Below are 27,889 nucleotides of genomic sequence, written 5' to 3' on the forward strand. Positions count from 1 at the left end.
GGGCCAAAGATATTAGAAGAACGAGATGTGCTATGCGCAGTTCGTACTGAGTGGAATTGTTTTGCCGAGTGTCGCCGGTTTTGTTCACCAATACTACTGCACACCTTCGCTTACGCTAAGGCATCGCTAAGGTATCCGCACTAATACATAGAACAGATTTCTGTGCGTACACGTCCCGATACCGTTCAAAGTACCCTAATTAGTTAGTACTCCGGCTACGGTCCGGCGGCCAACATAGCATATCTCGTTCTTCTAATATCTTTGGTTTGGGCATATAGAGCGAATGAGCGAAGAAAGGAGTGTAAGGAGGATATATGATGCAAATGCAAATGGTAGCAGAAATCGGGGACGCCCGAGGAAGACATGGCACGATCAAGTGAATCAGATACTCGAGTCGGGCCATGTCAAGAGTCAGAATAATAAAAGAGTATGTATGAGATGATGTATGAATGTGAATGAACGGTCCGTCCTCTCTGCCTACCCCTGCAGCAGCGACGTGATGGTTAGTTAGTTAGTTAGTTAATGTTATCTGGGCCCGTGGATTTGTTGGAGTCAAGGGAAATATAGAGACGTGATTCCCATGTAATGCAATAGTTTTGTAAATACATTATGATAATATAAAGGGTGTGCCGAAATAGACAGTGCAGTTTTGAAGGGCCATTAAAAAGAACAGTACAACCTACAGAATGGGATTTATTTGGTACGTCAAGTCGCTTTATGCATCAAGTCCTGAAGATTACATCAGAAAGATAATGGCTCCCATCAGTGATACATTGATGACAGCGATTTTCGGCCGCATTTTGGCACATCTCAATGGATATAGCGACGATTTCTTCTCGAATTCGATCCTTGATTTCTTCCTAGTTGTATTATTTTTAGATATAATTTAAGAGTTCTAAGCAGTAAAAGAAAATAATGAATTGAATTTGTATGTTATTATTTATTAGTCAGAAAATTATCATACTTATCACATCACAAATAATATTAATTTAATGTCATCAAACATTTTCACAAACACTGAATATTTGCGCACCCAGGCAAGTAAATTATGTAATTACTTATTCTAACTTCATAGATAATGTATTAAGACTAGATTTTCTTAAAAAAATAATAATTTTAAATTAAAGTGCTACGATTTTAAAATATTATTAAAAAGTTTAACAAAATATGTACAGTTGACTAAAAATCCTCCTTGAATCGAAAACAAAATACTCGTATTAGCGGGTTCAGACGTTTCAATTTTTTTCAATTTCAAGATTTCTGTTTAAAGAATTGTCAATATGCTTTCAAGTGTTGAGTTGATAAACTAAATTTGGGAGGGTGTGGATACCACCGCCCCGGGAACCATTTATTGGATAACCCCTGCAATAGGTCACCCCAAGTGGTTCGCTAAGTTTGGAGAGCAGGGGAGTGAGGTCTTGGCGTCGGTTGCATCTGTCCGCCTACTGCATGGCAGGCCGAATCAGGAGAAACAGGTCGAGGGAGACCTTTTGACTTCTCCAACTGGACTGTCTCGACCCGTCGCCTTGTACTGCAGAGGGAGGGATGGATTTATACATGAACACACTGAACCTGACACCCCTTATGCCTTTTTCTTTTCCAGAACGTCCTCTCCTTTCTTTATCTAAAAGCACCCTCCACACAGCATCTGCAAAGATGACATAGGCCTCTGTGCCTCCTGTGTGGAGCTAATGTTGAAAAACATCTGAACCCCCAATCATTATACAGAATTTCAGATTCTACTATTTTTTGCCTATCGAGGTAAAAAGAGTATTGCTTAATATATATTTTTATACACACTTAAAGTTATTATTAAATCTAGACTTGGAATAAGATATTGTACAAAATATTATGAACAATTGTGCCGATTTATTAGCATTGACACCGAATTGAATAAGCCCGTCACATTCGGGACGGTGTAAGCAATCGTCATAAGCCATATGCTGTAAGATCCTGCGCAAAAAAGTTCCACATTGAACTGCGCTGCAGACTATTATACTTACTACAGCGGACAAAATTTTCTGTGCAGAGTCTTGCAGCATTCGGTTTATGTCGATTGCTTACCACCCCGTGGGACGACGGTTAAGAAAGTATTATTGGGTTTATAAATTATTATAATTATAAGGAGAGAGGCTCCTCCGATTACCTCTCACCCCAGAAGACAGGTGGAAACTTGAGTGGCAAACGGCTAACGTGGGATATGCCCATCTCATACAGGACCCCACCGAGAGACAGCCTGGGTTCTCATTGCCTCGCAAAACCTGGTCCGCCATCAATAGGTTAAGGTGCTCCCATAGCCGCTGTGCCCACATGATGCACAGATGGGGCCTTAAAGAGTGGGCGATGTGTGAATGTGGGGCGGTGCAGACCACCGAACATGTGGTCAACGAATGCCCGCTCCATTCATTCCCCGGTGGGATTGATGAGGTCCAAATGGCGACGCCTGAGGCCCTAGACTTGCTCGCAGACCTAGATGTCCCCCTCTGACACTCTCACCATACGAAAGAAGAAGAATTATTATAATATTACAAAGTTTTAACTTACGTCAATAGATAACAGTAATGCATAAATTATTACAATATTTTACTTTATATCAAGATTATGGCAGTAATGCATTATACATTTAATACATAATTTTAAATTACTTCTATAATATAAGATGTTGTTGGATTTTAATTGGTTCCTACCGTCATGTCATTTATCCACAGTACCTACCTTCCTCTCCTAACCATCACTAGGTACTTAGTTTAAATTATTTGAAAAATGGAACAGAAGATTTTGAATGAAAACATACAAGCACATACAAGAGTTCTTTTGTTTTGAGCGGGAAGAAAGAACTGTCATCAGAACTCATAAAATTGCTTGTAAATTAGCCATCGAAGAGCTTCGTTCTGCTATAAAATTGTGGATTGATTGTGCAATTTGTGCATTTTATATTGCTGTAGGCAAAACTTGTCAACATTTACTGTCTCGTGTTCGAAAGACAATATCTGTTTGGAATTTGGTATGCGATTGAAACTTGAAACATGCCCATATCACCACTATTGTCTAACATCCTATCATTTTGTTCAAGAAATATAGTTTGATTGATTATTGACTATTGGCTTGCATCATAAGACTTATATACATGTAACTGAATAATTTTAATGTTTGGTATTTGCTGAGAATGACCGTCTGCAAACGTTTCAGTATAAGATTCTGGTTTATATGGGGTCCACTTCAGCCCCCCAGTCGCGTTTGATCATGTCAGCCGCCTTCTCTCCGATCATAAACACTACGCTGTTGGTGTGCCCAGCCGGTATGACGGGTATCACGGAGGCGTCCACCACACGCAGGCCCGCCACGCCGTACACGCGCAGGGAGGGGTCTACCACGGCCCCGGGGTCACTCGCAGGGCCCATCTTCGCCGTCCCGGACTGAAAACAGACATTTTGTTTCATCAAATATTTATATAATATTTTTAAATTTTTGGAGTGATAATAGAACAACATATGAAGTGGAAAAGACATATATGTGAATTGGTCAAGCGTATCAGAAAGTGTGTATACATATTCATAAGATTAAGAAATATTTTAGAAAGAAATAACCTAAAAAGAGTATACTACGCACCAATCCAGTCTTTAATTCAATACAGAATTATTGGATGGGGGGGTCATACAATAAGATTCTGACCCCGATCAAAGTGGTCCAGAAGCTAATCCTCAAAGTAATCCTTGAAAACCTCCACGTATCCAACAAAAACGCTATTTAAAGATTTCGGGGTGCCCCGAGTAGAAGATATATTCAAGAAAAATGCAATTATCCAAATTTATAAAGATAATATAATCCAAAAATTTGAAACCCACTTATCTAAAAGATATCAATACGATATCAAAATTCCAAAATGTAATACCAAACAAATGCAAAATAACTATAAAAATTTAGGAATAAAGTATTTCAACAACCTTCCGATTGAAATAAAGAAATTAAAGGATATTAACAAACTTAAACTAAAACTAAAGTTACTCTTTCAGAAATAATCAACTAAATAATTGCCTGTTTTTCCCTTCATTGATATTTATTATCAGTCTATACTCATCTCCACTGTATTTAGATTTTGTCTCTTTATATATTGTTCCTATCATATATATACTTACTTTATAGCATAATGATTCTATTTTTCTTATAATTAGTGTAACTCTCTCACCAAGCACAAGAACCAGTTTCTTCATTGGTGAGATTGCGAACATAAATATATTTTGTAATGTAAATATATATTCTTTATTATAAAAAATAATATATATAGACTGTATCCGGAAACTCCTAGAACAATCAATCGAAGTTATCAATCTAGTGAATGGTTTATTTATGATTTCAGAATGTAAACAAAACCCGACAGATAGTTCGGGAGGCCCAGGAATGATCGCTTGTGTCGAGGGCCGCACGATGGACGCTAATCGGTTCCTCACCATATGACTGAGAGTGGAGGTGGTCTGCCTGATGGCGCACTCCCAGTAGGGGTCAGACTGAAAGGGGTGCGTCTCGCAGCCGGGGTAGTGGCGTTGGTGCAGGGTGGTATTCAGTCTCCGGAAGCCGGACGTCTGGCTCACGGCGACGGCCTAGAAGATATCAACATTATTAACAATTTTTGAAATTTGAATTTTTGAGTTTGAATTTTTTTAAATTTTGACTATTAAAATTTATGGAATTTTTAAAAATTAGAATTTTTAAAATTTTAGAATTTTTAAAATTTTTGAAAATAAAATTTTTGAATTTTTAAAATTTTTGAAAATAAAAATTTTGAAATTTTTTGTTATCAAAATTTTTTGTTTTATTAAAAGTTTTGAATTTTTTTTTTTTTAATTTTAAAATTTTTTGCATTTTTTAAATTTAATTTTTTTTTTAATTTTTTGAATTTTATGAATTTTTAAAATTTTTTGAATTTTTGAAATTTTATAATTTTTTGAATTTTGTGAATTTTTAAAATGTTTGAATTCTTAAAATTTTTTGAATTTTTGAAATTTTATAATTTTTTGAATTTTGTGAATTTTTAAAATGTTTGAATTTTGTGAATTTTTAAAATGTTTGATTTTTGAAATGAAAGAATTTTTGATATTTTTTAATGTTCGAACTTTTGAAATAGTAGAATTTTTAAGATAGTAAATTTTTTAGAATAATTTTTTGGAGCCATCCCGCATCTACTACGGCATCCCCAATTATTGTTGTGATAATGAAGGGAAAACAACATAGCAAAAGCAATTTCAAGCAATGTTTTGATTCTGAATAGTATAGGTCAGGTGTGGCGAACCTTTTTGGGCCCGCGTGCCAAAAATCCTCAAATATTATTTCTAGATTGTGAGGCGTGCCCAAGCAGTAAAATAATTAACCAAATAGATAAAATAAAAAAGTTTTTTTTTTCAAATTTTATTCATAAGATAAAAAATTACAATAGAGTTTCATAAAAATAAAGTCATAATCAATAAATATACATATTTGTTATTTATCAATGAGATTTTTGCTGTTGTACACTCGATGACAAATTCTTTATATCTGGATCATATTTCGTCACTTTTAGTGACACACACGACCAACTCGATTCATCAGTCATTCTCGTTCTTGAATCACATTTTATGAAATTCATTTCTGAAAATAATGACTCGCAAGCATATTATGTAGTAGAGAAAATTGATAATATTGCTCTCGCTAGTTTTTTTAACTCGCTAAAGATTTCTGGAATGGCTTTCCAAGTTCTCATTATTTCTTCTTCTGCATTTTTATTATTTATGTTCGTTAATCGATCGCTTTCAACAATTTTTTGTTTCCATAGCGAACTCGATTGCATTTCAAAATCTTCTAGATTTAGCCACTCGAAAATCTCCAAATTGAGGTCATCTGAGTGTATCTGGATATAAAATAAATTTTTATATCTTTTCAAATCTCCTGAATTGTTTGAATCTCGAAGAAAACTCGTTGATTATCGATAGAATAACTACAAAAAATTCTTGTGTTAATTTGATTTGATCTGGCTTTTCTTCTGCATAAAGTTTTTTTGTATTTGGGAAATATTTGAAGGTATTATATACAACGTCACGATCAAAATTTTGTAATTTAGCTTGAAATGCTTTGATTAAATCAAACATAACAATAATTGTTTTGTTAACGCCTTACACTTTAATATTTAATTCATTTGAATGTAAGCACAAATCAGTAAAAAACATTAATTTTGAAAGACATTCGAGGTCTAGTAACTCATAATATTTTTCAATGAGATTCTCATTTATTAAAAAAAGCCTAACTTCTTCCAAACACTCAACGAATCTTTGAAGAAATTTTCCACGACTTAACCATCGCACATTGTTGTACATAAGTAAGCCCTTATATACTGAGTTCACCTCATTTAACAATTCTAAAAGTTTTCGTTTGTTTAATCCGCGTGCAGATATCAAATTGATCAATTTTGTTACAAGAATCATAACATCTCCCAGTGACTTAAATCCGTGCTTTGCAACGTAAGTTAAATTTGAGTTGAAACAACCCAATTCTGGTTTGAAAAAAAATCAACAGAATGACTGTTACATTTGAAAAGAAAAGAAGAATATGAACGATTGTTCAGATATTTTTGAAACAACTGGTCAAATCAAAAAAATATATTTTTTAAACTTAAAAATTAAAAAAAAAAAATGATCTTGGAAATCGTTAGTGTGCCATCCAAATGATCAAACGTGCCACCTCGGGCACGCGTGCCCTAGGTTCGCCATACCTGATCTAGTCCAAGGCTGCCCAACCTTTTTAACAGTTGGGCGAAATTGACGATCTTGAATCACTGGCGGGCTACTGAATACCTGACGGTTCCTATTTCCATGGGGGGGGGGGGGGGGGGGGCTACAAGATTCCATTTCGGACGCAAAAAATATTATATCAAAAACCGGTGTATTTTTGTTTAAAAAGTAAGTTCAACAGGTTAGATTTTTTCGTCGCTGATTCTCGTTCTGAGTAGCCTAAATAGCGATAAATCGCCTTCGTTGGCAACACTGGTGACCGCGCGCAAGCTGCATTGTTTGTTTTACCGCGGGCCCGCGACACATTTTCAAATTGGCGGATTTTTTGAAAATGGTTCACGCGGGCCACTTATAATTCGTTCGCGGGCCACATTGTGGCCCGCGGGCCTGGGGTTGGGCAGCCTTGATCTAGTCAATCAATACAATGCAAGTGCATTATATAAGCAAAGTAAATACAAAACAATACAAAAACAATACGTCAACTCACCAGAGATCAAATGGGAAAATAATTCACCGACTCCAGATATTTTCATATCAGAGGGTTCGGCTCGGTAGAACTTCTAACAGGGCCTATAAATCCTACTGATCCCTCAACATAAATATTTAAAAAATCTTTCGTTATCCTACATGTATTTATAATGACTGATTTTTGCATTTTTATAATTTTTTTGATAGATCTAATACGCCTAAATTTTTAATGAGAGAGCTAAGTATAATGCCAGTAGCCGAAATAACATATTATTATTTGTTATCCTTTATGCTATGCATAAAACCTCGTCTTATAAACATTAGTTTATCATAAAAAATCAAATATATTATTTTATGAAACAATAAAACACCAAAACCAAAGCATTAATACGTGTACAGGTAAAATATTTACTATTTTCCTAGGAAACCGACGCGACGTCACTAGGAACTTATTCATCAACACAAAACATTAACACATCATAACTTATGCTAATAACATCGTTGTACATACTTATGCAATCAATTTACTATCGGTTAAATGTTTTCCTTTGTGATTACGCATTAATATCTGCCAAATCGAAGATGAGTGTTTACAATTAAATAATTCCGCTCCCACTCGACCATCTTCTAATTTCCGTATTATGAATATTTAAGACATTTCTGAAACTATTGTTGTCAAGGATTATTAGGTAATGAAAATGAATGATTTACAATCAGTCTTGAAAATGGTGTTGGTCTTCTATTCAAGGTTGAGTGTGACAGTGATTCATTTATTTATTTTTGTATTTATTTGAATAACAAGAAAATAAAAATAATTGCCCTCGAACAAAATTCTTTGATAAATTAGAGAAAATATAAAATCACATAAAAATAGCTTTGGCGAAGCTTAATTCTAAATCATTATTTTGATTAATCTTTAACCAAAAAATATGCTTTAGATAAATTGGAGGTTTTTCTATCTTTTCGCTTGAGTAGAATACAAATAAAAAATATAAATGTAAGCTACTAAAAAAAATATTTCTTCTATAGAAATGTATGAACGCGTAAAGGAAACAACTTAAAAAAAATAGTATTATAGCCAAGATTATCTGTGACAGTTTCACTTGATTAACTTTTTTGCTTTCTTATAAAATTATTTAGAAAATAAATAAAAATCAGTTTGGTGCTTGAAATCGAACGTTTCTAGACTCCGTTTGTCAAGCGATTTGAATGCCTATTACCTACAATATAAGGTATACCAAGAATATACACATTTTTGGATTGTAGCTTCCTCTTAAAGAAAACAACCAAAAAATATACTGTAAAATTATGAAAAAAAAAACTCAAACGAAACCGCCCAGAAACCATTTATTGGATTACCGACACACCTGCTATAGGTCACCCCAAATGGTTTGCTACGTTTTGTGACTTAGCAGGGGTGCCCGGGTTAGTGGCGTTGAGTTTTGGTCCGGGACCACTGCGTGGTGGGCCGGATCGTATTAGGCTAGTTGAGGGATACCTTTGACCTCTCCAGCCGGACTCTCTTGACCCATCGCCTTGCACCGCAGTGGGAGGGATGGATTCATACGTCCGTCGCTCCTGGACACATTGACCTCTGATTCCTTCCCACCCCTTATACCCCTTTCTATCCCAAAACTTCTTCTCCTTCATTTCCCTAAAAAACCTCCCACACAGCATCCCCAAAGATGACTGAGGGACATTTTATCCTGTGTGCAAGCTAATCTAAAAAAAATATTATCTCTTGTAACTAAATAAATAACACCCCTCTACTATATACACAAGGGGTATATATGGGGGGTAATCATTTAATAAAAATATATTGATTTCTGATATTTTTTAGAGTAGAAAATTTTAATGACATTTTGTTACTGTTTTTTTTTGTTTTCAACTAAAAACATAGAAAATCAGCAGGTATTGGACAGCTAGGTACCTAGGCCACCATAGAACATTAAAAAAATTTCGGCCGTTGCTCAGCGTTACGGGTGGCAATGTTTGTAGTCATAGCAACTAGATTGTTCGGGAATGTTCTTAGGTGCAACTTGAATCATATTGGCACCTTATATAAGCGACAGCGGGAAGGTAGTCAGTCAGTCTACCACGCGCTACGTTTTAACGCGCTAATCAAAACAACTTACATAAAATATTACATGGTTTACTTCCAACACCGAACACACCTTCAACCTTCGCAACACTTGTAAGTATCTCCGTGTACGAACTGCCTTACGATACGTACCATCTTGGCTCCCTCCACCAGCGTGTCGATGTCCCTCCTGTCTGCGAGGTAGTTTGGCTGCATCATGGGCCAGACGTACGGGTTGGCAGATCTCAGACTGAGCCGACCTCGAGAGCGTGGTCTTAGCAGTATGGGGTTTATCGCGAATGCTTCACGGTCGCGTATGTCGCCGTACAGACGGTCCGTGAACTCGGAGGTTATACCTGAAAACGGTTGAACAATTTTGATTAATCATTGAATAATTAGATAATACTAATAAATCAAAACGAAACATGAAACAGAACAAGACAGAGCAAAATAAAAAAAGGTAACGGTCTCATTTCTGCCTTAGCGGGACAAAATATTTAACCATTCAACCAAAAAATTCATAATTAACAATATTATTTTCCAACAAATTTTTCCAAAGTTCTAAAAAATGGTTTGTAACCTAGATAGTGTCTCGGATAAACATATCTCTAAAGAGTATAAAACAATGTCGCTATCCGCGTCTGTCTGTTCGTGCGCTTAGTTCTTCTAAACTACACAACGGATTTTGATAGGGTTTTCACCATGATTTAGAGAATATCTTCCGGAAGGTTTTTATATATAATACATGCATATTGTGTTTACAGAAAATAGAGAAAAGTCGATGTTTTGTAATCAAGTTGTAAAAAATATATTTTAGGGTGCTTACACTGCTAACGCTGTCTAAACCTCATGAAATACATTAAAATAATGTACTAAACAATTTTATATCTTAACACTATATGGTCGGGCATTTTACCGCCAAATTGGGGGCGAAGCGCGGGTGTTTTTTTTAAAATTTTAGCGCCAAAATTAGACTTTCCGCAAAATATTCATATCTTATGATCTATTTGATATTTTTCGATGAAACCTTCAATGTTTTACTTTAAAAAGATGTCTCTATTTATTTATTTATCAATGTATGTGTAATTCCTTTTTTTACGAACAAAAACTTTCTACTTTCTTGAGAATCATAGAAAAAACAGTAACTATATCACAATCGAAATATCATGTCGAAATTTATTCATACAAAATTACAAGATTAATTAGAAATTTTCAATACATATAAAATAAAACTATAACCTAATAGTGCTTCAATGTGTGATAGCATTCGAAACACTTTCCTTTACGCAGGGGCACATTACAAAACTTGCACATGTACCGCGTTTCACTGCGTAGTTTGTGAGCGGAACATACGCGACAGCGATTTTATTATTTTTATTATTTTGTTGTGTTTCAAACTCATTGTATTGGCAGGTAGATAGATCGGGTACCGCCGACAATAGAAAACACATGACCCCGCACCCATTTAGAACCCTTGTTTACAAGTTTCCTGCTCCTTACCGCTTTGCGCAACAAAACGAGTAAATTCGTCTCCCGCGTCTTATTGTAAAAAGGCGTATGACGAGTTTTCTCGTTTCCCGTTTAAAGAATGTGTTAAAAATTCCTACAGAAAGTTTACGATGGTAAATGTCATGGGTACACGTCAACTAGACTGATTTTAATTTAGATGGAATTAGCTGACGAGTACCCGTCGTTACTCGATTTTTCTCTACTTTAAATAAATATAATATGCATGTATAATATATATTAAAAAATTATATTTTTATTAAAAAACAAGAAACACCTAAAGAAATAAACATAATTATCCACTCTGTGAAAAATACAGAAAACCACAAATGCAATATGTTATGTACAAACATAGAAAGCAAGACCGATATTAAGTACCTAGGCATAACAATAGACCAGCGTTTAAAATGGTCCCCACATATAAATATTCTGAACGACAGAATAAGGAAACTAACATATATATTTAGATGTTTAAGAGATATTTTAAACGAAAAATTACTTAGAACCACATACTTCGCTTTCTGTCAATCAATTATACAATACGGCATTATAGGCTGGGGCGGTACATATAAAAATCAAACTCAAACAATTTACATATCACAAAAACTAATAATAAAAACCATTTTAAAAAAACCCTATTCATATTCGTCCGAACTTTTATTCAAACAATTTAAGGTCAGAAAATTAAGTGCATTATACTTCTACCATGCAACATTACAAATTTATAAAAACTATATTCAAAATAAAATTGCACCCTTTAAAAATAACAGAAATCTTAGACAAACGTCAATACTTCCTACTCCTAAATGTAAAAAAACAATAGGACAGTTCAACCATGAATATCTCGGAGTTAAATTTTTTAACTCATTACCAGAAAAAATTAGAAACATGAATGCAAATTCAAAAACCACCTTAAAAAGTATTCCGAACAGTTGAACTGAATCGTACCAAATATAAACCAATATAACAACACCCCCATACACACAAGCCCTGCTTATTTATGGGGGTACATCAAATACTAATATTATGTAATTAATAACTGTACTATATTGTGTAATTATATTACGTAATTGTTATATTATGCAATTCGTGTATCTTTTTTTTACTAATAAAAAAAAAAATATATAAATATATATAAACCTTTCGGAAGAAATTCTCTAAATGACAGTGAAAACCCTATCAGAATCAGTTACATACTTTAAAAGAACTAAGCGCACAAACAGACAGACGCGGATAGCGACTTATTTTATACTATTTATAATATATTATTAATATTTAGAGATACCAAATGATTTTATTTATTAATATGGCTTTCTCTCTATTATTGAGGTAGATGTGGGTGAAGGGAGTTAATGGGAAATATTACAAACACAAACACAAGGAAAAAGCGCCCCAGGCGAAAATTTTTCGTCTAATGGCAAACAAACAAATTAATGCATTCGATTTTTATTTTTCGAGTCAGTAACCCATCAATATTTTGAACAAAATCCTTTAGTATTTTCTTGAACGGAAATATTTTTGTATTGTTTAAAATGAAACTCTTTAAAACATAAGCAGGCTAGTAGCCGAGTGGACAAATGCGCCAGATTCCCACCCAGAGTATGACATGTTATACCTTAAATAAGTGTCTTCCTGTACGAAGTTAATGTTAAAAAATAAAATAAAAATCGGTCACTGACCGGGGCCTCTCGGGCCTAGGGAAAGGTTGGGTCTACTCCAATGACCAGATCTGAACAGTCAGGTACTTCCCCATCTCCTTCCCCTAACCACCTCAGCTTAAGCCTTACAACGCACCTCAATTGGGGATGCCATAGCCTCACTGGCTCCAGCAGTTGGACTTTTGTGCGGTATTCACATTAACAAAACTTGTCACCTTTATTATCTAATTATCTATGTATATGAATAAAAAAATAAAGCTAACATTCGTTTGTTCGACTTCTTAAATTTATCTTCATTTCTGAAAGTTATACCGTACCGCCGATTGCATCGATTGCATCGATTGCAAAAAAAGAATAGTTTCATTTGTACTTTGTCCCTGAAATGCTCTAGGCCCTGATCTTTAAACAAATAAAAGTTTATAAACGGATATTTACGATGGAGCTAACAATGTAAAATATTATCATTTAAAATATTTTTAACAAGAACAACAAATTAAAACCCGAAAATAATAAATCCGGTATACAGCACAGTAAAAGCAGAAAATAACAAATTCGGTGTACAACACAGTTAAAGCAGAAAATGACAAATCCAATATACAACACAGTAAAAGCAGAAAATAAAAAAAATACGATATATACAACACAGTAAAAGCAGAGAATAAAAAATCCGGTATACAACACAATAAAAGCAGAAAATAAAAAATCCGGTATACAACACAATAAAAGCAGAAAATAAAAAATCCGGTATACAACATAGTAAAAGCGGAAAATAACAAATCCGGTATACAACACAGTAAAAGCAATAAATGACATTTGCAGATATGCCAAGTGCAGTGTACAATATTTTTACTTTTAACTAGCTGTACTCCGTCACGCGTTGCTATGGCTATAAGACTAGAAAGATAGAAAGAAAGGCTAGAAAGATCTGTGTAGTTGTTTTTACCTCCAAAGGATGGTACTGTTTTAAAAAAAAGCATGTTCTTACATGTCACACGTGACATCTATATAATATAGGTATATAAAAACACACGCGTGTTGGAATGCAACGTTAAAATTACATTTTGTTCTGTTATTTGACATGTCATAGGCATTTCTTTAAATGCTACTTTTGACATTTGACGAGAGATTTTTAGCTCTATTTTATCCGAGTCGTGTTTTCGTAAATATTTTCACAATTTTCGCATAATTATCATTGTATTTTTTGTATATACCCTACTGTCGAATTTGGCAGCCATCTCTGGTCCGGAGCCCCTAAATACCTGAAAAAAACCCTTGACTCTGTGCAGAAACGGGCGGTCCGTTTGATAGATTCCCCAATCTTAACAAACGGACTGCAATCTTTAGAGCACAGGCGTCAGGTAGGTATGCTGTCCTTGTTCTATCGGTATTACAATGGAAGATGCTCTGAGGAACTAGGGTCATTGATCCCTTCGGCACCGGTGCGTAGTCGGGATACACGCCAAACGCGCGCCCAACATTTGTACACGGTTGACATTTGTCACATGAGAACGGGTCGCTTCTACGATTCGTTCTTAAGTTCAACAGCTCGGCTGTGGAACGAACTGCCGGCCTCTGTGTTTCCTCCCTCCTACAACATGGGACTCTTCAAGACCCATGTTCACTCCTTCCTCTCCAAAAAAAGACCCACCACAAAGCATCCCCAAAGATGACATAGGCCCTGAGGGAAATTATTTTCTTCAGGGCCTCCTGTGTGGAGTTAATATAAAAAAAAGAAAAATACTATTCCTTTCAAACCATCTTCATCTTATTTTTGAACGTTCTTCTTAGATCACGAAATACATGACATTCTTGTTTTCGTTTTTATTCTATGGTACCTCCCTAACCAAAAATTCTGGTCCAAACTTTGAACAAGTTTGCTCTTATATACCTCAATGATTTCGGCTTGGTAGATATTATCTTAAAATATAACATATATTTTTTAAAAGAACTTAACTTCAAGAGAAATATGCTACAAATATACACATCATTATATAATCAACCACAACAAGACGGGCATGTGCCTAGCTTGGTGGTCTAAACATTCCTAATGAACCATTTCACCAAGTGAACATGACAAATTTGTCAATTTTTAATTTTAATAAATTTTGATTTCAGGAGACTTAAATATATGATCCTCATTTTAATTGAACAGTTGTTGATTCTTACCTAATAGTTCTCTGAGCGTGCCGGAAGCATCCCCGTTCAAACCTCCCGTTCCCATCACCAGTTCTATGTCAGGATAATCGTCCTTATCCATGGCAGTAAACTTGGTTTTTACGAAGGCCATACCTTCCGCCCCACCAGGCAAAGTGAAGGGTCCTGCTCTATTCACCATGTACTCAAATATAGCCTTTGGACCTGTTACCTTTTTTTCATTAACAGTCACAGTGTCATTTACCAAGAAAACCAACCCTGAGAGGCACACGTGATCTTGCAGATTATATCCGACTTTTGCGTCTTTTATTACAGGTATTCCGTATGATTCCAGGTTTTCTCTTGGTCCAACTCCTGAAAGCATCAAAAGATGAGGTGATCCAATAGCTCCTGCTGCAAGGATAACCTCCTTTTTAGCTATGACTATGTATGTTTTACGTCCTTTTGTAAATTCTACGCCATACGCGCGTTTTGTGGCTGGATCTATCAACACCTTTAAAACTCTGCTTAGTTTAGATATGTGAAGATTTCTTCGATTTCTGATCGGTTCTAAGAACGCTCTTGAAGCGCTGCATCTTCGACCTTTTCGCATTGTTGCTTGTACTCTTGAAAAGCCTAGATTGTCCTTACCGTTTGGGTCTGTTATCTTGTAACCTAGCTCTCTACCAGCCTGTAAAAACGGCCTGTACAAACCAGAAATATAAGGAGAATTCTCGACATTAAGATATCCACCGTTTCCATGATACTTAGAATCTCTTAAATTCGGGATTCCAACATTTTCAGACTTTGTGAAGTAAGGCAAGATGTCTTTATAACTCCAACCTTTATTCCCAAGAGCTTCCCAACCGTCGTAGTCCAGTTTATTTCCTCTTGTGTACACCAAAAAGTTAATGACACTAGTTCCTCCGAGCACTCTACCTCGTGGCCAATTGCAGACTCCTCCTTTAAGTCCTAGACAAGCTCCTGGAACAGGATCTGTTTTATACCCCCAATTCAACTCTGTAATTTGGTTCAAAGCAGCCGTTAATGGTACATCAGATAAAAAAGTTTCATCTTTGCCTGCTTCTAAAAGCAATACCTCCCAATTGCGTTCTTCAGTTAGTCTGTTAGCAACAACGCTTCCCCCGGAACCAGCTCCAACGACAATAAAATCATATTCAGTCTTGAAGACTTTCGTATCTCTGATGACGCCTTCGTGAGGATTAATGGTTGCAGATTGGTATACAGAATTAAACAGGTCGTATGCTGTTGAAAATGTGGACTCTGTTGGCTGGGCAATAACCGCACCAAGAATAACACATATGATAAAAACTAATGCCATTTTGAATAACAACTATAGAGAATCATGAATTTGACTGATGTAATAGTGATTACGCCGGGATCATTAATTATCTGGATTGTTTGAATACTCTTGCATCCAGTTTGATTTGGCCTTGTCAGATCGGAACATCATTTCGTTTTCAAGGCTTTACTTTGACTTGTACAATCAAAGTTCACCACTTTCATGACGACTGGGGGTAACCCTGAAACAAAAATACAATCATTGTAAAATGGGCTCTTATAGCGGTCATAGATACTATGAGAGAATTTGAATGGGATACCGTGCATCTTAGGTACACAAATATATCAATGGGTACACAATTTTTTCCCCAAAGAACGTGTACATGAAATGGATTGCATTTAAATGATTTATATAATATATAATACAGGGTTTTCTAATAAGAGGTGTTATTTTGAATAGCCCGCTATTTCGGTAGATGTTACTTTTGAAGCTCTCATTTTTTGACATTTGACAAGTAGAAACTACGTCATTAATAAAAATTGAACGGTACACGCTTCAACAACGCATTGAAATTATTAAAATTCACTTGAGTGAATCAAATGCAAATCATCTTGAGTGATGAGGCCAATTTTCACCTCGGTGGCTTCGTCAACAAGCAAAAATTGTCGCATCTGGGGTTTGGAAAACCCAAGAGTTATTGTTAAAAAGCCTCTTTATTCTCAACGTGTGACTGTTTGGTGCAGTTTATGGTCCGGCGGAGTCTTGGACCTTACTTTTTCGAAAATGAGGCTGGAGCAACAGTTACGGTGAATGGATTGCGCTATTGAGAGATGATTAATGATTTTTTATGGCCGAAATTGGATGGTATTGATCTGGGAAACGTTTACTTTCAACAAGACGGCGCTACGTGCCACACAAGCAACGAAAACATTGATCTTTTACGATTGAATATCAGAATAACACCTCTTATTGGAAAACCCTGTAGTTGCGACAGAATCTTATTCTGTCATTTGTATTTCATGTTTCTCATTTGAGAGTCCTTAATATTATTTTCTTGTATTCATTGACAAAAAATTATCATTGTCAAGCTCGACTAGGACATCTGAATCCTGAACACACGACAAATCTGCAACTAATTAACCTGTGCCGTAAACACATCACGTTTGGGTTGTGTGTTGTGTCAAGCCAGTGGCATTGAAAAGGTTAATGGTATATTTATTTAATCTCCATATATGCACGACACCTTCTTGGGAATACGTGATGTAACATGTTAAGCTGGCCACATACGGCAGAGTCATCGAGCCAAATGGAGCCAATGCCTCGCCGGTTCTGCCATGACATGTGTGTACTATCATCGAGCCTAAATCCGCTCAACAGAATTGCCAATGCATATGTTCTAAAATACCTAAAATTAAAATTCTAAATTCCCCACGGATTTAAATTTACCTCCATAATGACCCAAATTCTATTTAAATTAGAATCTATTTTGGGTGACCGGATAAATCATCAAAATGATAATTCATCACATCTTTAAAAAGCTATATAAAGTCATGGAAAGTGATGAAACAAAAACTTTATTAAATAGTAGGTTAGGTTAGGATTAATTTTTTTTCCATCATTTCTAATGACTTTATATCACTTTTTAAATGTGTGTTGAATTGTCACTGTGATGAGTTATCATGGAACCGTATTTTGTGTTATTTGATCATTTTGTGGTTATTCCTTTCGTTCACGGCTTAAAAATAGAATTTTTTGTAAATTTACGTGGCAAAAAAAGTATGGTACATCTCATAATTATTGTAAATATTACTTTTTAATATAGTTGGATATCAAGGAATGCCCAGAATCCCCGCATTTCCCTTCAAAAAGGATCCTCCCGCAAAATAACCAATTCTTGAAAAATCTTAGAAATTGGAAACTCTTCCGCTCAGTACAGTGATGGTTTGTCTAGGGAAGTTTCCCTAGAACTAGGGGAAAAAAATTTTTAGGGAAAAGAAAAAAAAAGCTTAAAAATCTAGGGAAATTTCTAAATATTACGATGAAATTTTTGTTCCAAATTCTACAGCCACCCCCCTCCATCAAGGACCCGAAATTATTTTGGTGAAATTTTTGCTCCGAAATATAACAAACCCCTCTCCTCAGGATACGAAAATATTTCGTATTTGAGTAACTCATTTGTATTTGAAATTTTGATCTGAAATCCAAATCAGGAAAATCAGTCCTCGAGTCATAAAAGTACGATGTCTTCAAGCTGACGCGACTTTTCTCTGGATTCCTAGTACTTACAATTAACCAATTTTTTTACTCATATCAGTGGCGGCTCGTGACTTTTGAGCATGATAGAGTGTTAAGTTTGAAAAATTCGACATTATTAATGATGTTTATCACTGAAAATCTTCATACAAAAAACCGAATTATCAAAAAAAAAAAATTTTCGGCTACAACGACATCAATAATGTTAATTTTTAAAATTTAACAGTCAAAACACACCCAAAAATCACTCATGTATGATTTCAGTTGACTTCGATTTGTTTACTCGATGGTGACGTAGATCGAAATGGCCCTGCTCGGCGTTGCTAGGCTCGGTCTTGTGTGTTCCCGAGATTGAGTCAAATGGTTCCGCCGTGTGTGTCCAGCTTTATAGTACGAACTTAAGGGGAATAGTCCGGGTAGGAGTGTGATGAGAATGACAATTTAGATTATTTATATTTATAGTTAGGAGCCATGAAAAGGATGGTGATAATGTAGTGATGGGATTAATTCAAATATCGATATTCGATTGAATATTAGTAATATTAATCGAAATTAGCGATCCTGTTAACCGTCTGGTCTCCAGTGAGGCTACGGCATCCCCGTGAAGATATATTGTGAGGCTGAAGGTAGTGAAGAAGAAAAGGAGGGGAAGTACCTGGCTATCCAGTTCTGGTAAACAAACAGGGCTAAAGCTATATCATTGTTTCGATTCTGAATAGCGATCTTATAGTACATGGCAATACTGATGTTATCTTCCACTCTAAAATGAGCAAGAAATATAATATAGATTATCTTCTATCTTTTTATATGAAGAAGATTGTATATGGGGGGCAAACACCGGGCGTGCGGCATTTATTTGATTTTTATTCCGAGAATGATGAAATTTCGCACACTTGATGTTCAAGACAAGAGGGAGATCACTGTCTGCATGAGATGAAAAATCATCCACACTCTCTTTTCCTACACCTAAAAACAGTATTTTGTGATTTCTTGATGAAATTTCGCACACTTGACCTTCAAACAAGAGGGAGATCAATGTCTGCATGAGATGAAAAATCATCCACATTCTCTTTTCCTACACCTAAAAACAGTATTTTGACATTTCTTACACTTGACCTTCAAAACAAGAGGGAGATCACTATCTGCATGAGATAAAAATCTTCCACATTATCTTTTCCTACACCTAAAAACAGTATTTTGACATTTCTCGATGAAATTTCTCACACTTGACCTTCAAAAGAAGAGGGAGATCACTGTCTGCATGAGATGAAAAATCTTCCACATTATCTTTTCCTACACCTAAAAACAGTATTTTGACATTTCTTACACTTGACCTTCAAAACAAGAGGGAGATCACTATCTGCATGAGATAAAAATCTTCCACATTATCTTTTCCTACACCTAAAAACAGTATTTTGACATTTCTCGATGAAATTTCTCACACTTGACCTTCAAAAGAAGAGGGAGATCACTGTCTGCATGAGATGAAAAATCTTCCACATTATCTTTTCCTACACCTAAAAACAGTATTTTGACATTTCTCGATGAAATTTCTTACACTTGACCTTCAAAAGAAGAGGGAGATCACTGTCTGCATGAGATGAAAAATCTTCCACATTATCTTTTCCTACACCTAAAAACAGTATTTTGACATTTCTTACACTTGACCTTCAAAACAAGAGGGAGATCACTATCTGCATGAGATAAAAATCTTCCACATTATCTTTTCCTACACCTAAAAACAGTATTTTGACATTTCTCGATGAAATTTCTCACACTTGACCTTCAAAAGAAGAGGGAGATCACTGTCTGCATGAGATGAAAAATCTTCCACATTATCTTTTCCTACACCTAAAAACAGTATTTTGACATTTCTCGATGAAATTTCTTACACTTGACCTTCAAAAGAAGAGGGAGATCACTGTCTGCATGAGATGAAAAATCATCCACACTCTCTTTTCCTACACCTAAAAACAGTATTTTGTGATTCCTTGATGAAATTTCGCACACTTGACCTTCAAACAAGAGGGAGATCAATGTCTGCATGAGATGAAAAATCATCCACATTCTCTTTTCCTACACCTAAAAACAGTATTTTGACATTTCTTACACTTGACCTTCAAAACAAGAGGGAGATCACTATCTGCATGAGATAAAAATCTTCCACATTATCTTTTCCTACACCTAAAAACAGTATTTTGACATTTCTCGATGAAATTTCTCACACTTGACCTTCAAAAGAAGAGGGTGATCACTGTCTGCATGAGATGAAAAATCTTCCACATTATCTTTTCCTACACCTAAAAACAGTATTTTGACATTTCTCGATGAAATTTCTTACACTTGACCTTCAAAAGAAGAGGGAGATCACTGTCTGCATGAGATGAAAAATCTTCCACATTATCTTTTCCTACACCTAAAAACAGTATTTTGACATTTCTTACACTTGACCTTCAAAACAAGAGGGAGATCACTATCTGCATGAGATAAAAATCTTCCACATTATCTTTTCCTACACCTAAAAACAGTATTTTGACATTTCTCGATGAAATTTCTCACACTTGACCTTCAAAAGAAGAGGGAGATCACTGTCTGCATGAGATGAAAAATCTTCCACATTATCTTTTCCTACACCTAAAAACAGTATTTTGACATTTCTCGATGAAATTTCTTACACTTGACCTTCAAAAGAAGAGGGAGATCACTGTCTGCATGAGATGAAAAATCTTCCACATTATCTTTTCCTACACCTAAAAACAGTATTTTGACATTTCTTACACTTGACCTTCAAAACAAGAGGGAGATCACTATCTGCATGAGATAAAAAATCATCCACATTCGATTTTCCTACATTTTAAAACAGTATTTGGACATTTCTCGATGAAATTTCTTACACTTGACCTTCAAAACAAGAGGGAGATCACTGTCTGCATGAGATAAAAAATCATCCACATTCGATTTTCCTACATTTTAAAACAGTATTTTGACATTTCATGATGAAATTTTGAACACTTGACGTTCAAAATAATAAGAAAGTTACTATCTACATTTCATTTCGAAAACTCTGCGTAAATCCTGGGCAAATCAGGGGACTAAAACTAGTTTGAAAAAATTGTGAATTTATTTTTTATTGTTACAGTAATACAATGTATTTTAAAAGATTATATGATGCCGTGGGCCTTACTGGGTACATTTCTTGTTCCGAAGCCCCCATTTAACAATTTAATAAAATTCAATTAAAAGATAATATTAAATAATAAATTGAAATAAAATAAAATAAACCGAGAAAAACTAAAATAAAATAAAACAATAAAGACGGTAATGAAAAACAAAAAAATAACTGCAAATATTTTGAGGTACGGTTGTGTATAACGATGTGTGTATTGTATAAAGTATATTTTTTGTTCTATAATACATCTTTTAATTTTGTATATGAAATGTTTTTTGTATCTTTAATTTTTTTTGGATGCTTTTATAGCCTGGTATATGTGGTATCCTTGTCCGAAGAATGTGTTTAGCGTCGGATTTTTATTAAAAATGGAATTTTTGACGTTAATGTAGCTGAAACGATTTTTAATTTCTTAAAAATCGATTTTTTTAATGATGATTTCAGGAAATTTCAGTTTAGCCTGAAAATATTGATAAAAATGTCAATTAAAAATCGTTTTCAGCTACAAAAACATCAACAATGCCATTTTTTGTAATATTAGCACTCTAGTAACCCAGAAGTCACGAGCCGCCACTGGTTTGAGTCCGCGACGTCCGGATTAAAGTCGAGAGCTATACAGCTCGACCACAGAGGAAAATTCATGAGATATGTTGTAATATCTATTTTAGTTAAAAATACATCTCGTTTACATAATTACCTACTTGCAGTGCAATAATCTCATTTCGATAATAAATAATCGGTTTCGAAACATTTACTACAGAAGACAGCACAACACTATTAATCCATAAATATTTTAAATGTCGTATTGTGCGTGTGTTGACCGCGAAGGTTTTCATGTCATTTTTAATTATTGTTTAATTCAAATTCAAAAAAAGCTATATTTAGTGCGCAAAAATACAGAGTACAAAGGGTATAGCTTATAGGTTACATCCTTTTTTTCCAGCTAACCCAACAAATACACATTATATTACATAACCCAACAATTACATGTTTACAAATGTATGTAAATAAAAAAAACAGAGGTATTTAATTTGTGTAAGGTATTCATTTAAGGTGTAGTGACATTTGTTTAAAAGAAATGTTTTTAGTGATGATTTAAATTTAAGTATGTCGGTTATTTGTTTGATGCTACGTGGAAGGTTGTTACTTAAAATGACGTTGTAGCCAATTGGAAACGTTTAGGAATGTGCGGTTTTAGATCGTGTTTACGTTTTTTTTTAAATGCATTAATGCGTTGATGGAAAATTATTAATACTTATAAAATAATCAATGTTATTTTAGGAGGAATTTAATGGCCATGTAGTGTGGTCCTTTTTGAAATGTAGTTTTTTTTGCTCGTTGCATCATTTCTATAATAATAATTGTGTTCGAGGAACGAACAAGGGTTGGGATAGCCGTACTTTAAAGTGCTATTCCACACAGATAAAGCATGGATAAAACCTATGGCTTATGACAGGCGAATGCGATAACACAATTTGTAAGGTTAATTCACAGTCAGCTTACCGGGTGGCGAACGAAATCTGTATCTCGAGAATTATCTGTCAGCACTGGAACGGTGATCGCTGTACGGTAGCACTCGTTATGTTGAATTGGATTGCGACAGTTGCGATAAAATACGTTTAAGGGATTATTCCGAATAATAACCGGCGATAGTACACACATTGGTTTTGAAAAGACGAACATTTCGACGTACGGCTCACGGCACTGCATGATTATAGTTGACGTGTGTGAAATCTGACCATACTATTGGTCAGCAGACGGCCTGTCAAAAGCAAATCGGCGTGACGGAACAAATTGATTTAAAAAACATTTGGATTAAAGGCTTAGTAGTATTTTTTTTATCAGCTGTTATGTTAATTTGTGAGAAATGGTTAGGATGCAGGCGAGTTTGTTTACTGTCTGTATCTGTAGTTTCTCCAATAATTAATAATAAAAAAAATATATTGTAACAAATCATTGAATAAGAAGAAAATACTAATAAATCTTAACGAAAAACGTGAAACAGTACAAGACACAGAAAAGACACAACCAGGAATCAATCGAACCCAGGACACATTAAACGTCATATCATATTTAAAAATTAAAATGTATTTTTTTAAATTTTGTTGTCTTCTTTCACTGACTCTAACTGTCATGCTTTATTTATTTATTTAAAATACGATAATTTGTGTAACCGCTTCATAATTATGTAAATTTATTGAACTTTCAGTTGGTTTTCTGGCCCCTGGCAAGTGTCGCAAACTTCATCTTTCGTGATGGGATTTATTTTATTTTATAACGATTAAATTACAGGAATTTCAACAGCGTAACAGCATGATAAAAACATCAAATTATGCATGAATATTTGCATTATTTTTATTACTTGCTAGAGCAATCCCGATGAGTTACAAAACTCATTGTAGGACGAGAGGAACTTACAAAGCATAGGTGGGAGTTAATAAGTACAATTTTACATTGATATTTTGATATCAACATTATAAGTTTCACATACAAAACAGTACAAAAACAGACAAGAGGAGGTTCGTAGAAAAAACAAGAAGAAATAAAAAAAGAAAACAGACAGGGATATACACATAAGCACAAAGTCAAGGTAAGAATTTACAAGAAAGTAACCCACTAATACATTTTTAAAAATAGATTATGCTCGATACTAATACAGGGGATAGGAAAGGAGAGAGAGATAAACAAGACAAAATACAACAAGACAAGATTTACGTATTTTTGATTATATATGTTTCAAAAAAATATTATTTTAAAGCATTACTTTGAATTTTTTGTATACGCTAGCTATTTTTATACATATCTGGAAGAGAGTTATAGAGTATGTAGGCAATATAGTTAAATGTTTAATGCAAGTTTGCAAGTAATAGTTGATATAAAAGAAACGTAGTACTTACACTAATTGAATTATACATTTATAATCAATTTAAATAATGTAAAAATATATATCCTATATAATAGTCATCATTGCTTATTGCGTCATTTTTCATACAGAACTTACATCTGGATTGGAGACCAAAATACTTGACAAAACCGAAAAATTGTTTTTTTAATCAAAAGGTATATACATACCAAGTACGGATATATGCTGTTATATTTATTTGTGTTTTAAATTATGAAATATAGGCTATTAAAGAATTCAATTTTTCCCGATTTTAGATGCAACTTTGAAATTTTTTTGTTAAGGCGATGCCATATGTAGTAATGAAAAATCATGTGTTTTTGGTTTGATAATTTGGTCGCCTAGAAATGTTTCAGATGCTTTGATTAAAAACTGCGAGTAGAATACATCTTGGCCTTTGAAATAATCGAGTATTTTTTAGATAAGTCTTTTTATAAGCCCAGAAAAAATAATATATAAGTCCTATGAAAACTGCTTTAAAGTTCAAAATCTCCTACTTACGAACCCATTTCTGTTATATTTTTATTGTATAGTGTGGCAAATTAAGTTATTTATAAAATGATCGAAAAAAACATTTATGTCTGAACATCCACAAAATAAAATAAAAGGCACTTTTTGGCCATGTATTTTTCTTGCATAAATTAAAACAGGCGGATGGTGTTAAGCGGGAATTTAAACCTTATCACCACCTTATCACCATCTACGTAAGGGTTCTTATTGATAGCAGCTGAATTAAAAATATTACACGACGTAGTGCATCGCCTTAATGGTTATTGTTAAAAAAATTCCAATCCAATGTGAATACAATGAAATATAAATTAAAAAACTAAAACATCTCAAAGAAGATGTTTTTTGTGTTCGAATTTAAAATTTATACACGACAAATTTGTGTTCCGATGTAAATCAGTCGTTCAAAAACTAAATTTATGATTTTTAAAGATTAATATTTTTTAAATTTTACATTTCATTATATTTGCGTATTAGAAAAGGTAAGATTATTTTGTAGTATTTACCCTTAAGTCACAAATAATTACCAAACTTGACATCAATGTGGCCTGGCCAGGCCATAAAAGAGGTGTGGGCTATCAAACTAGCTTTACTTAAAAACCGGTGTGCAAATAGTGTGCATGAATGTGTCAATATGTTATATATGTTTACGTAATGGGACAAATACCCTTTTGTACGTACAATACCAACGTTGGCAGGTCATTTTCCCACCAGAATTCATGCCAAGTCAAGTGACATAAAAAAAGTAATCACAGTATATAATACTGTTCAGGTCATGTGGTACCGTCCTTGAAGTTTTTGTCTTAAGGCGATGCACTACCTTGTGTAATATTTTGAATCGAGCCGCTATCAATAACCCACCTTACGTAGATGGCGATAAGGCTTAAATTCCCGCTTAACACCATCCACCTGTTTTGATTTATGCAAGAAAAAAACATGGCCAAAAAGTGCCTTTTATGTTATTTTGTGGATGTTCAGTCACAAATATTTAAATGTTTTTCGATCATTTTATAAATAACTTAATTTTCCACATTATACAATAAAAACATAACCAAAAATGGGTTTGTAAGTAGGAGATTTTGAACCATAAAGCAGTTTTCATAGGCCTTATACATTATTTTTTTCTGGGCTTATAAAAAGACTTACCTAAAAAATACTCGATTATTTCAAAGGCCACGATGTATTCTACTCGCAGTATTTAATTAAAGCATCTGAAACATTTCTAGGCGACCAAATTTTCAAACCAAAAACACGTGATTTTAAATTACTATGTAGTGCATCGCCTTAATTTTGCTAAAAATCCTGCTAAAATAACGACAATCGCACCATTCGACGTAGCCGTAGACGGCCGGCATAGTCCAGTGGTAACGCATTGGACTGCCATTCCGAAGGTCGCGGGTTCGAACCCGGCGTGCGCAAATAAATTTTATTTGATTAATTTGTGTTATTTCACAATTAATTAATTAAAATAATATATAGTATATTTGCGGCACGTTCCAGAGTGGAAGATACTACCAGTATCGCCCTGGTGTAAGACCACCATTCAGAATTGAAACGTTGCTCCAAATGGCTTTAGTCGTGTTTAGTGACTAGATCTGAATAGCCAGGTACTTCCCCACCTTCCTCTTTCCTTTCCCCACTTACCTTCAGCCTCACAACATTTCCCAATCGGGGATGCCATAGTCTCACTGGCTCCAGACGGGAGCAGTTGGGACTCTTGTGAGGTATTCACTATAAAAAAAAAAAAGCTTGTCGAGTTGTATGTATGTATATTGATACCATAAAAAATCAAAACGACCTGGTCAGGCCACATCGCCCATCGGAGGGTTAACATGATAAAGATATGAACAAATTTAGAGCGTATCTTTGAATGCTACTTTAGCTCTATTTTAAACAAGTGGTGTTTAATTAAATATTTTCACAATTTTAAACATTCGTATATACATGTCTGCCTTTCAAATAGTCTTCTTCTTCTTTTTTAACGCTTGCTACAGATCCTTAACGCATATTTTTTATAATAAACACAATGCATTAATGCGTATAATGTGAAACTGCACTAACTACTATAAAGTAGAGTCCAGTCAATGAACGTATTGCACTGAAATAAATATGGGGAAAGCTAATTTTTCGCAGGTGAATAGTACCTACCAAGGGAAGTATTTTCAGAATAACTCCTCCCCCGCTTGCTTCCCACCTCCATGTGCCCCCTTGAACATTGAAATTGTATTGTTCTACTGAAGCCACTATATCTCTTAAACTAAATAATGTACCAGAGAAATTTCCAACTATAAACTTTTAATAGGACCTAAAAATAGTAGTTTATTGGCCCTATTTTTGACGTACTTTGTATATTTCAATGAGGTGCAAATATGATAATAGTAACACTTTTGTCATGATCACAGACATAGGAATTAATAGACGAGAAGATAATGGCGAGGGGTAAAATCAACTGTTGAAGAACGAAGGGGGTTAAGCTGACTGTGATTCGTCAATAAATCAATCTGACAGTAAATAGGCATCTCGCATTATAATATCACCATTTAGTTCTTAAAAGTAAAATCTGCTTTTGAATGAATAGACATTTTTACATGGGAGCGCAAATTACTCGCCACGTTATGAACTAATTTGCGAAGTCCAAATTCGGCAAAGTAAATTTCTTCTGTTTGCAGAGTCGTAGTTAGTTTCAGAGTATTTAGTTAAGACACTTTTACAAATGTTTCATAATTTACTTACCCCAGTAAACAACGATGAGCACACTTGAGAATCGCTACATTGTGATGTGATAGTATATGTTTTTAAAACTGATCCATATAATACGGTGTGAATAAGCTTAAAATAAAGTAAAATAATGCTTACTTATGGAATGTAATACGACAATTGGGTTTATTCTCTTTTTCACGTCTATTTTTACAAGTTTTCATATCACAAGTCAACATTTTGCCGTGTTATTTCGTAAAATGAACCGATGATGCCTCGACCATAGTTCGCACAAGAATGATGACGTCACGTTTTCAAAATTCACTTGAGGCCATACGCGAGCACAGCCGGCTCCAATGGAACCGGTATGGGGAGTGGGGATAATACGCTTTTATTTACTTAGGGCAGGTCTACTAATATTCATATGTCTATGGTCATGATCAATGTAAGATGTT

General features: G+C 34.6%; 1 protein-coding gene across 1 annotated transcript in view; it reads right to left on the reverse strand.

The window, feature by feature from the left end:
• Positions 1 to 1,079: 1,079 nt before the first annotated feature.
• LOC149415071 (glucose dehydrogenase [FAD, quinone]-like) overlaps positions 1,080 to 27,889 on the reverse strand; it is a 44,878-nt gene continuing 18,068 nt past the window's right edge. Inside the window, exons 2-5 of the mRNA XM_089642880.1 lie at positions 14,637 to 16,147; positions 9,460 to 9,662; positions 4,449 to 4,598; positions 1,080 to 3,416 (exon numbers count right to left, since the gene is read on the reverse strand). Of these exons, the coding sequence (XP_089499006.1) occupies positions 3,204 to 3,416; positions 4,449 to 4,598; positions 9,460 to 9,662; positions 14,637 to 15,945 (1,875 nt within the window). The 5' untranslated portion in view covers positions 15,946 to 16,147 and the 3' untranslated portion in view covers positions 1,080 to 3,203. The remainder of the gene's footprint in view (positions 3,417 to 4,448; positions 4,599 to 9,459; positions 9,663 to 14,636; positions 16,148 to 27,889) is intronic.

The sequence above is a fragment of the Hesperophylax consimilis genome, chromosome 19 (assembly GCF_061612785.1).
Source record: "Hesperophylax consimilis isolate HC1 chromosome 19, BYU_Hcon_1.0, whole genome shotgun sequence".
NCBI classification, from domain to species: Eukaryota; Metazoa; Arthropoda; class Insecta; order Trichoptera; family Limnephilidae; genus Hesperophylax; species Hesperophylax consimilis.